The following is a 12509-nucleotide window of genomic DNA, read 5'->3' as shown; positions in this document are numbered from 1 at the left end:
ACCACAGACATTTATGAAAACTGTACAATTATGATCTTTTACCCACACGGCGGTGGATGAGCACTTTACACAGACATTTCTAAATATCTGGAAGAATTTCTACTTGAGAGAGGAGTTTAAAGATGGGAAAGAAGTTTAAAGAAGAGTAAAAGATGGGGTTTGAGGGAGTGTTGAACAGAACGGCACTCTCCGGGCTTTCTTCAGCTTCTCCCTTACAGTACACTTAGGTGGTGAAATCGACTCTTTTACCTGGAGATGTCTCAGGCGAGATTCCGTTTAACGCACCCTTCAGCGTCTCCGTAGGATGCTGTTACTCGTCCGGAGTAGCGGCGAGATTCTGTCCGCCACAGCTCACCTCAGTGAAGATGTTATAATCCCATGAAACTCGGAAGAGCTCTGTTGTCATGTCAGGATCTTCCCGGCTCACAGAACTGAACAGAGACCCAACTCCCACAGAACCGAACTCTCACAGCTCTCACAGAACTGACAGAACTGTGTATCCAACAGAACTCCAACAGAACTCCAACAGAACTCCAACAGAACTGAATAGACCAGGAAGTACCGACATTTTAAAGAGCTCTTTTCCCGGTTCATTCGGGAGTCTCCCCATTGGCCAGAACCGACCAGACGGGGTGTGTTTTGTGACGTAAAAGGTTAGAAGGCAGCAAGAATTGTTATGGAACAGATCAGAAATGTTCTCACAGACAGAGAGAGTTTTGTTTTGGCGAGTTTAAGAAACAGGTGCCAAAACCCCCCTGTTGACGTCTGAGAGGATATAAACAGGACAGTTGTTCCAACACATGTCTGCTTCAACTCCTGACCCTGGAAACGCACACTTGCTCATTCAAAGGCAGAAATCAGAAAATGCATAAAAATCTGTAACAGACCTCAACATGAATTCTAACTTTGCATGAGAATTAAAAATCATTACACAGTTAATAAAATTGATTAGTTCACTGCAACATCTAAAATGGTTTGAACTAAGACACTTTGATTATCAACATTTGTAAAATAGTAATGATAATAAAAAGAGAGTGTTCTTTCACTTGAATTTTCAAGAAAGAAAGTCTCAGGATGGGTGAACCTGTATTTCTGGATTCAAATCAACGAAATGACAGTTCCTGTCCCACAAGGTTCTTAAGGTCAAGAGTTTTGACCTTAGGCTTAGTCTTGACCTCAGATTAAGTCCACTACAGGGGGAAGGGCAGTACGCTAGGGTTGGCTGAAGATTAATTTGTGGTGGTCATGGCCACCATTGACCAATCCCGTAGACAAGAAAAAAAAATCCTACATCTTTTATTCTTCTCCTACCCACTTGAAAATCTTACACCAAAAAACATTCAGGTTTACTTCCTGTTCAGTTCCAGTCCATAAAAACACTCATCTCCAAAACTACAAACATTTTCAATTCAAATCCCTCAGCGACAGGTACAGCTTATTCCTTTTAACTTCATAGAAGCTAAAGTCTTTACAAACACGGGCGTTCAGTGTAGAAAATGCCACTTGTTTGTTCTCTCTGCTGCACTTCCACGTTTCAATATTAGATTTTTAAAAAATCAGTTCAGAATAGTTCATGTCTGCATTATTCATCAAAAAACAGAGTATACAAAAAAATAGAGTATACCAAGTACGCTACCTCTACTAGACTGTCTTATTTCCATGTGTGTTTTAAGAAGTTGTTGCAAGAAATAATGTATTTTTAAGGTAAATAGAAACTGAATAGTTCAGTCAATAACCGCAGAAGAAATGAACAGAAACACAGAGTTGAAAGTTCAAAATTTTCTTCATAATCTTTGTAAATGTTGCACACTGTAGCTTTAAGGCTTTGTCTGGGAGACTTTGTGTCACGGTTGCAGGAGAATTGAACCCAGAATGCAGAAAAACTCGAGGAGCTTAGAAAACCAGAACATTTATTTATTAAAAAAAAGAAAATGCTGATTTGGTAGCATAACTTATATAACTCGAGGGGCACAAGGAGACTTCCAGTAAGATGGCGCCCATGTACATGGCTTGCAATCCACCTCTGCTGATGGTGTTCAGATTATTTTTGTTTTGTTCATTTTTATTTGTGGCATAATTTCACTCCTGATGTATGACAGACAACAGCTTCTGGATCTTCGTTTTTCTGCCACCGATGTCGCTTATTTGGACCATTGTACCTCTGGACCCCCCACCCCCCTTGCTGGCGGACGTGCCAGTTTACCTCCGCTGCGCTCCTCACCTGCCTGCCCAGAGAAATCGCTTCAGACGCCGAGGAAAAAGTGCTGGTCAGCTGGTGAAGCTTAAAGCTCTGCGTGCGGCATCTTCCTCTTCAGCTGGTGGCCATAGTTTCCATCACCAGCTTCCCCGTGCCCGGACCAGGTAAACAACGGGAGTTGTCGGCCGGTGCGCAGCTCTGACCGACCCAGAGAGGCTGTTATTGAAAACCTGATGCCACTGATGCGCGCAAACTCCACCGCTGCTGGCTCCACTTCGGACAGTATCCGGATGTGTTTGGTCAACGCAAGATCTGTTACCAACAAAACTTTTATCCTTAGGGACTACTTTCAAGAGCTCAATTTGGATTTCCTCTGCATCACAGAGACTTGGATGTCTCCAGCTCCTTGACAAAATTATTGCCACCGAACTGTCTTTTAACGCACCGCGGCAATCAGGCCGGCGCGGTGGTGGATTATTAACAATATTCAAATCAACTTTTGACTGTAAACAACTGCCCATCCCAGTTTCCAGCGCCAGCTTTGAGCTGAGCGTCTTTGCACTCGGACATTCACCTCAGACTTTATTTGCACTCGTCGACCTCCCACCTCGGTCTAAGGATTTCATAAATGAGTTTTCTGACTTCTTGGCTGAAATCACACCAAAATATGAGCATATTTTCATTATTCAATCTTGTTATTGGTGATAACAAGAATTGAATTCTAGAATTGCGCTGCTCAAGGTGGCTGCATGTTGGAGCAGCTCTGTTACTTTCATTCTGAGATTTTGCTTTTGGAAACTGTGATTCCTCTTTTTCTGGATGTGGGTCGCGTTTTTTGGATGGTGGTTTTCTCTGGTATCAGATGCTGTGCAGCTGGAAGGATTTTTACTGAAACTTTTTTTAGTTTTGGACATTTGTTATGATGCATAACCATGGCAACAAGGCAGTTTTCTACAACAAACAGCAGCTGATTAACATCTCAAAAGCTCAAATAATATCTCAACTACAGCCCCAAATCTCAAATGAGTTGAAAATGATGTTCTGTGGATGCATTCTCATCTACCTGCCAGTTGTGCTCAAGTGTCTGACCACTGAGATCCTGGAACTAGCAGGAAACACGGCTCATGACAATGGAAGGACAGGATCATCCCTCGGCACCTACAGTTGGCTGTCCGCAGTGACAAGGAGCTCGGCAGACTGCTGGGAGGAGTGGCTATCGCTCTGGGAGGAGTTCTGCCCGGCATTCGGGTGGCCCTACAGCCCGGGGGAACCGAGAGGCCAGCCGAGTCTGGGTGGACGGATCAGACGGCATCTGAACCTTTAGAGATCCTTCCAGTCTACAGCCATCAGTATCTTTAACATCTCTTAATGAAATGAGGATAACGAGTTACTAAAACAAATAATTTCCCTCTGGGATTAATAAAGTATATTTGAATTGAATTGAATTGAATAATGTTTTTTCAGACCACATGCCAGTCTTTAGTTTGAGTTCACCCTCCCCCATCTAACTCCTAAGTCGTGCATTCGTGCACGTAGTACCCGGGCTATTAACCTTTTCACTGCCACGCGTTTCACAGATGTTTATAACTCTGAAATGATCATTCAGCCCCTGGAGTTTCTCTCTACCACTGCGGAGCTGACATCCCAGTTCAACTCTGTCTGCTTAAAGACACTGGATCATATTGCGCCTATTAAAACCAAAAAAATCAAAACTGAGAGCAGAACCTTGGCTGAGTGACGTCACCAAGGCCGTTAGGCAGCAATGTAGGAGGGCGGAGCGAAAGTGGAGGAAAGACAGGCTGCAGGTCTCTTTTCAAATACTTAGAGAGTTGGCGCCGTTATCAGAAAGCGGTGAAAGCTGCTAAATCCAAATACTTTTCTGATATAATTACCTCAAACTCTCGCAACCCACGTGCCCTCTTCTCCACCCTAAACTCTGTTCTCCACCTCACTGAACCATCACCTCTGGAATCCTCGACTGAGCTGTGCAACAACTTCTTACATTTCTTTTTGGAAAAAATTGCGACCACCCGTGCTCTCATTTCCCCTCCAAGTCATGACCCATCCATCCCACCTCAATCTGTAGCTCTATTTGACCGTTTTGAACCCATCACTCTATCTTCTCTAGAGCAGGCCATGTGCAACTTGAAACCTTCTGGTTCCTCCTTTGATGTGGTCCCCCCTCGACTACTAAAAGAAGTTTTTCCCACCCTGGTTCCGTCCATTCTTGATATAGTAAACAGTTTTTGGCCCAGGACCGATCGGCCGCTGCCCCCCATCGGTCACTCTGAGCGCACCCTGCCGGCCAGGTGACCCCTCGAGCTGGGGAGTCGACGCACGAAGGTCCGGTGTTTTTTCTCTCTCTCTCTGGACCTCAACAAACTCTTATCTGGTTCTTTGTGGTTCTACCTGGTTCCGACAAATATCGCCGGTTGGTATTTCGCTCGTTTTCAGCTGGACTGGCCCTCGTGGTGTCTCCATAGGTGTGGGGGAAGTGTACCTGTGTCCCTCGAATTGGACCAGAACCGAACCGAGGTGGCTGTGGGGGATTTCGTCTTCAACAGAGCCGGTCTCAGCTTCAGTGAGCAGCCCGTTACTTTTACCGAAGGACGATCCACCTCCGTGGAGTCGTTGTGTTCACCTGGAGGAGACGCTCCGGTGCTTTGAAGCGCTGCCGGACCGGAGCAGAACCGCGCCGCCGGACTGGGCCGCCGGACTGGGCCGCTGGACCGGAGCAGAACCGCGCCGCCGGACTGGGCCGCCGGACCGGAGCAGAACCGCACCGCCAGACTGGGCCGCCGGACCGGAGCAGAACCGGGCCAGGGATATCTTCAGCCTCTTCGTCTCTCGTGCTTGGAGTGCCGGAGCCGAACTGGAGCAGAACCGGACCGGACCAGTTGCCGACTTCAGCCTCAGCCTCTCCGGTCAGTCTCGTTTTTCACCGGGGGTGCCCCGTGCTGTCGGGTGCTGAGAAGCGGAGGAGCAGAGGGAAGGAGCGGGTCTGTGTGGTGCTCGAGAGTAGTTCGGAGTTTGTATCGGAGTTGCTACAGGCCTCCATCCAAAATCACCTGGATAATAATTAATTTTATTCCGGATCACGCTGTTGGCCCCTGTTGACCTGAAACGAGTTTGGATCATGTCTTTCACGTCAGGAGGATTTTCTGGCAGCTCGCTCTGCTATTTGCTGCAAATTATCTGTTTCTGTTTCGGCCTGTTGATTCTGGACACAGCTTCTGTTTCCCATGGGAGCATCCATCCATCCATCCATCCTTCTTCACTGGGGGGCCGGAGCCCCCTCAGCCTAACTCAATCTGCAGTTGGCCCAACTCGTCGGGTTTGTTTGCCCATTTGAACTGTGATGTTTTATGGTCTGAAACTTTTCTGCATCATTCATATTACTTTCACTATTTTCAGTTCTCAGATTATCTGGAGTCACTGAATCTTGTTAATACACCTGAATCTGTCCATCACTGCAACTTTCACTGTTTTTGGGTTTTGAATGATCACGTCTTCATTAATGTTTCTCATGGTTCGATTATGGGGGCTAATTGTCACACTGTTAACTCCTGTAATTACACATCAGTCACAAAAAACTCAAGAAAATGTCTGATAATAATGTTGTTACTGCTCTCACGGATTCAGCCCAACCCTGGACACCCCACTAATTACAGCACACCAAATGACTTTAAAAACGCCTCTGGGCTTCATTTTCTGCATGTAAACGCTCGTAGCCTTCTGAAAAAACTGGATGCTTTGAAAATCCTGGTCAGTTCTTCTGGGGCAGATGTTATCTTTATTTCTGAATCCTGGCTCAACAAATCTGTAATGAATAATGACGTGGCAATCAATGGATTTAACATCTACCGCTGTGATTGTCAAAAAAGGGGGGGTAGAGTCATTATTTACATTAGAGATTCTCTGGTTTCTAGTCTTGTGACTTCCAAAACAATTCCAAACCAGTTTGAAGCCTTATCTGTAAACATCACCTTGAATGGAGGCCAGATTTTAACTGTAGTCTGCTGCTACCGCCCCCCCACAGCATCACCTGAGGCATTGACTGCCATGATGGAATTTCTTGGTAATTTAAAATTCAAAGAGATCCTTTTGGCTGGAGACCTCAACATTGATTGGTGTAAGTCGACCCCCCTCTGTGATAAATTCAAGGAATGTTGCTTGTCTCTTAATCTTACCCAACTGATCAACTCTCCCACTAGATTAAATAAAAACCGTCCTGAAAAATCCTCCATCTTAGACCTGTTTCTAACTAATATGCCTCACAAATTCCCTGGTACAGGTGTATTCGCTGATCTTTTGAGCGATCATTGTGTGACAGTTGCTTTGAGAGATATTAAACTTCCACCTTCTAAGCCCAGATTAATTCAAAAAAGGGATCTGAAACGTTTTTGTGAACAGTCATTCCTCTGGGATCTGTCTCACTGTTGCTGTTGTCCATTGTTGTCATCTTTCTTTGTTGAAATCAGGTCTCTCGTAAATGAGTCCTCGAGGCTCAATGGGATTTACCTGTATAAATAAAGGTTGATTGATTGATAGTTTATCCACTGGCATGGTGCCAAAATCCTTTAAACATGCTGCTGTCCAGCCTCTCCTGAAAAAAAAAAACCTTGACCCCTCAGTCATATCCAACTTCCGGCCTGTCTCCAAACTCCCATTTGTTTCTAAACTACTGGAGAAAATAGTCGAGTCCCAGTTGAAGTGCTTCCTAGAAGGTCACACCATCTTAGAGCTATTCCAATCTGGCTTTAAACCTCTCCATAGCACTGAAACTGCCCTGCTGAAGGTCTTTAACGACATCTTCAGATTCACAGATACCGGAGATTCTGTGCTGCTTGTCCTGTTGGACCTCACAGCCGCCTTTGACACCATAGACCATGAGATCCTCATTGCTAGGTTAGAGCAGTGGGTGGGCGTCACAGGTTCAGCCCTCAATTGGTTCAGATCTTACCTCGCTGACAGATCCTTTTGTGTCTCCATCAAGGATTTTAGTTCCGCAGAGGCAGAGCTTAAATGGGGGGTTCCACAGGGGTCCATCCTAGGTCCCCTCCTAGTCGCTTTATACCTGCTGCCGCTTAGTGCTATTTTCCAGAAACACAACATGCCCTTCCACTTCTATGCCGATGACTGTCAAATTTACTTCCCCCTAAGACACAATGGTTACATGCTCTATTCAACCGCTGCTCGACTGCCTGGTTGACATCAGGGACTGGATGGCTTTAAACTTCTTAAGCTTCAATGAAAAGAAATCTGAAGTCATGTTGTTCCCTCCCAACGACACGATCACAAACCACTGCATCAACCTCTCTGCTTTAACCCTGTCAGAAAAACAAAGAGTCACTAATCTGGGCGTGATAATGGACCCTTCCCTGAAACTTAACAATCATGTAAACATGTCACGGATTGGGGTGGGTGGATCGGACAAGCACAGACTCAGAAAAAGTTTCCACAATTTGTGTAGCCACCACATGCTGGCATCTACAGGAGGGTTAGTGCATGTAGAAAATGAATGAAGGTAGCAGTAAAGGTAACTTTGTGAAATGTTTTTTGTGTGTACAGGATCTCAAAGGTAAAATCTTGGTGAAGGGGAAAAGGGAGACAGAGGATGAATGTCCATCCAGTTCTTCAGATGTCAGCTCAGATGAGGAGGTCAGTCGGGGAGAAGGAAAACTCAGCAAGAAAAAGGAGAAGGTTGGTAAATGGAAACATTTGTCGAGCATTACATTTTGGAGGTGCAAGCTAACAGTAGATGATGTTTGTGATCCTAGCCAGGTGTGTCCAAGCTGAGCCCAGAGCTGTCTGAGCTGGTGGTGTACACTCGCAGTGTTCCCTTTAAAAGCTTCGAGCATGCTGCCAGAAACCCAGCCAGTGACATGTCATCTTTCTCTGAGAGTGAAGCCCTCAGGCTCATTAAGGATTCAGGTATGTAATGTGGACTGTAAACGGTAAATGGACTGTACTTATATAACACCTTTCTATTTTATCAGGACACTCAAAGCTCTTTACAACACAATCTGTGTCCTCATTTACCCATTCATACAGCACTCTACTATACTTATACAAAGACTAATCAGAGCTTTATCACATTGGGACAGTTACACACTGCAGATTTACAATTAAACAAGACTTTTTTAATGTAGTCGAACCCAAATTGACAAAAGAAAATGTAAGTCTTGCCTTTTTTTTTTTTTTTTTTTGCAGGGATGCATTTTGTACGACATAACAGTCACCAGCTCAGCAGGATCTACCCCTCAGGCCAACGGTTCCAATCATCCAACTACAACCCACAGGAGATGTGGAATGCAGGCTGTCAGATTGGTAAGGGTTTGTTTTGTCCTATTACAAGAGAGAACAGTCATTTATGATGATCCCATCAGTCAAACAGAACTTCTCTAAAGGGTTTTTTTTCCTCACTACATGCTCCCTCTCTGGAGTGTTTCTGGTCCTCCTATTAAGCTCCTTCTTAAAGGCTTTCTGGTCTTTTTAAAAATTTGTTCTCTACTCCACAAGAAGCAGAAAAATTGTTTGTTTACTCAAGAGAAAAGAATACAGACAAAGTTAAATCTGGCCAAAAACCTCAAGTACAGAACTCCTGGGAAGTCCTAGCAGAGATGTCAACATTTACATGTTTCCACATTAACCACATCCACCTCAAATTTGAATGTATTGTAAAAGACCAGGGTTGGCACTGTAACTCAGTTGGTAAAGCTGTTGCCGCTCAGCGAGAAGGTTGCTAGATCAAATCTTGGCCCTTTCTGGGTGGAGTTTGTATGTACTTTCCGTGCTGCGTGGGTTTTCTCCGGGATCTCCGGTTTCCTCCCACAGACCAAAACCATGCATGTTAGGCTGATTGGTAACTCTAAATTGTCTATAGGTGTGAGACAGAGAGTGAATGGTTGTTTGTCTTGTTTGTCTCTATGTGTCCCTGTGATGGACTGGAGACCTGCTCAGGGTGTCCCCTATACTTTTTCTGGCAGTGACCCCCATGACGCGAAAAGGAATTCAATTCAATTCAGTTCAGTTTATTTATATAGCACCAAGACACAACAGAAGTCGTCTTAGAGCACTGAACAGAAACATTCATATACGTACCTAAAAAGTTAATAACCTTATTTATGTGAGGAGCAGACTGCTTTGAGTTTAACTTCATCGCAGACTCAGTTTCAGGTTTGGTTTATTTGTCATATGCAAAATCAACACAAGGTCAGCAGTGCAATGAAATGCTTAGACAAGAAGAACTGTCTCGACTCGCCCCCCCAAAAAACAACAACAACAACAACAAGAAATACCAAAGCATGCAGCAAAAATACTAAAAATCATACTAAAAATACTACTAAAATACTAAAAAAAACAAGGTGCCAAAGTTGAAAAAGAAATTCATCTACAGTGAGGTTCCTTCACCATCATGGTTCTGTTCTGTTAGCGGCATGGTCTTGCTCAACCTTTATTTAAACAGGTTAGTCCCACTGAGCCATGAGGACTGATTTCCAAGAAAGACCTGAAATGTTATCAGGTCTTGTCAGCAGGTACGATTAGCAGCTTGATGATAATAATGACCGCAGCAGCTGCCCTCACAGACTGCCCTCACAGACTGGCCTCCAGAACAGGGTCCAGCAGACAGAGTACATCCAAGGTTTCCCCCACAGAGCGAGACTCTCATCCTGAGCAAGCATGAAGGCAACAGTGGAAAGGAAGTGGTCCACTTCTGCGGTGGAAGTGGTCTCCAGCTACAAATACTTGGGTGTACATCTGAACAACAACCTCAGCTGGGGCAACAACACCACCAGCCTGATCAAGAAAGCTCATCAGAGACTACTTCCTCAGACGGCTGAGACGAGCTGGTCTGAGAAGTTCAGTCCTCACCTCCTTCTACAGGTGTGCAGTGGAGCGCATCCTGTGCTTCAGCATCAACGTGTGGCATGGAGGCTGCACAGCTGCAGAAAGAAAAGGTTTGCAGAGAGTGGTGAAGGCTGCACAGAAGACTGTTGGAGTCAAAAATGTTCATGCTCAATAATCCAGGTATACAATCCAACAATTTTCGGTCAGGTCCAAACTGTCCAGATGACCTGACTGAAAATTGTTGGATTGTATACCTGGATTATTGAGTGTGGACATTTTTGGGTTTGAACCAGTTTGACATGACTGTTGATGAGAAAGAGGGCCGGCACAAGAGGAGGGGCGTGCCAAAGACACCATCTTAGTACCAACATAACTGGTTTGTTCCACTTTGGAGTAAGCTGTTAGGGGGAAGAATCAGTTTTGTGTTGTGTTTGTCCTTGACTGATGAAGCCTTCTGGAAGGAAGGTGAAACGTTTCAGCAAAAAAGAAACTGTTCAGATGACCTGACTGAAAAATGTTGGATTGTTGGAGTCAGTCTCCCCACCATCACAGACATCTACACCTCCAGATGCAGGAAGAGGGCCACCTGCATCATGAAGGACCCCACTCACCCAGCACACACATTTTTTGCCCAGTTCCCCTCAGGCAGGAGGTTGAGGAGAATTAATTGTAGAACCACTAGACTGAGAAACAGCTTCTACCCTGAAGCTGTTAGACTCATGAATCTCTAACCAGGATAATCACTGTAATGCCACTTTGATTGTTGATATGTACTGTTGATTATCCATGCTGCTGATCTCATGCTGCTGAATATTTCATGCTTTTGTATTCATTCGTACCCATCTGCTCACAGACTCATGTTTGTGCTGCTGTTACACCATATTGTTTTACATTATTAATGTTTAGTGTATGTCTTAGATCCTTTTTTACTGTTTCTTTTTACACTTTATATTTTTGCTGTTTTTGGGTAAAACTGGGACCCTGTATACATAATTTCATTCCACCTCATGTACCATATGTGGTGAAATGACAACAAATCTACTTGAACTTGAACTTGAAAATCTCCCTCATGAGGAAGAAACCTTTAGCAGAACCAGGCTCAGGACAAGTGGCCATCTGCTTTGACCAGCTGGGTTTGAGAGGAACAGATACACAATGGCAGGTCAAGAATCACATGTTAAGATAGAAATATGGTCATTTCAAATGACAACTATTAATTTGTAACAATTCATTTTAAGAAATTAGGTCAATTTGTCCTCCAGTAGTCTAAGCCTATGGCAGCATTAGCTAACCCTAACTATAAGATTTCTCAAAAAGGAAAGTCTTAATCCCAGTCTTAAAACTGGACAATGTGTCAGCCTCACGGACAGAAACTGGAAGTTGGTTCCACAAGAGAGGAGCCTGATAACTGAAAGATCTGCCTCCCATTCTGCTTTTGGAAACTCTAGGAACCACAAGTAAACCTGCAGTCTGAGAGTGAAGTGCTCTGTTAGGAAAATATGGAACAATAAGATATGTAATATAAGATGGTGCTAGGTTATTGAGAGCTTTGTAGGTTAGAAGTAAGATTTTGAATTCTTTTCTGGATTTTGAAAAAAGGAAGAAGTGGGTAAGGATAATGGAAGGATGGTTCTAACAGATGAAGTGGTCTTCTGTTTGGATATCGTTGTAAAATATCAGTTCTACTGAAAAGAATCAAAGAGTCTAAAAGTCTGATGCAGATCCATTCAATAAATTTTCCATAAGAATAACATACACCTTTTAGGTTATTTCCACAAAATTAACATTTGTGGAATCCAGTAACGTATAGTACATCCAGTACATCCATACATACAGTTTTAAAGTTTATGAGATATACCAAGCTCCCCATGTATTTACTGTACATGTCCCAGCTGTTCACCAGACTTGAACGCAGCATTACCTTTGTGAATCTGGAGTGGTAATAAAGTCTCAAAAGTCACATTCACAGGCAAGCTGATCCATGCGCAGCCGGTGATTTGTCCACATTGTACAGTATAAATGTACACATTGTACACACACCTGACAATTTGTTTGTGCTACTTGTGCATTTTAAAATGTGTGCACTGGCTATGCATTTGTAAAACTTGTGGTATGCTTGTGAATCTGTTTGTGTGCATATGTGTTGTTGCACATGTGAGACTAGCTTTGAAACCAATTTATGTTCAGACGTACCACTAATTCCATCCCCACAGTAACAAGGAGATGCATTTCTCACTGTACCTGTAATCTCTTACTGATTTTGACAGAGTTAAAAAGCTGCAAATGCTTTGTTTCTAGTGTCTTTTTAGCTTTCAGTGGAAAGTTTAAACAATCAGAACATCATGAATCTTAAATTTCTCAGATTTGCTAAGGATAAAATTGCATAAAACCTGTATTTATTTGATTGCTCAGTAACTGTAGAGGTTGGCTCCTCTACCCCTCCCTTCTCTGTTGTTTGCTC

At 43.8% G+C, this 12509-nt stretch overlaps 1 protein-coding gene across 1 annotated transcript in view; it reads left to right on the top strand.

Annotated features, from left to right (window-relative positions):
* The window catches only part of LOC119423672 (1-phosphatidylinositol 4,5-bisphosphate phosphodiesterase delta-3-A), a gene marked incomplete in the record, with an annotated part of 94779 nt that overhangs the window by 60611 nt on the left and 21659 nt on the right, over window positions 1-12509 (top strand). Inside the window, 3 exon segments of the mRNA XM_037691077.1 lie at window positions 7769-7900; window positions 7978-8131; window positions 8411-8527. Of these exon segments, the coding sequence (XP_037547005.1) occupies window positions 7769-7900; window positions 7978-8131; window positions 8411-8527 (403 nt within the window).

The sequence above is a fragment of the Nematolebias whitei genome, chromosome 17, assembly GCF_014905685.2.
Source record: "Nematolebias whitei isolate Nwh7 chromosome 17, NemWhi1, whole genome shotgun sequence".
Classification (NCBI taxonomy): domain Eukaryota; kingdom Metazoa; phylum Chordata; class Actinopteri; order Cyprinodontiformes; family Rivulidae; genus Nematolebias; species Nematolebias whitei.
This window is presented reverse-complemented; position numbering and strand designations above follow the sequence as displayed.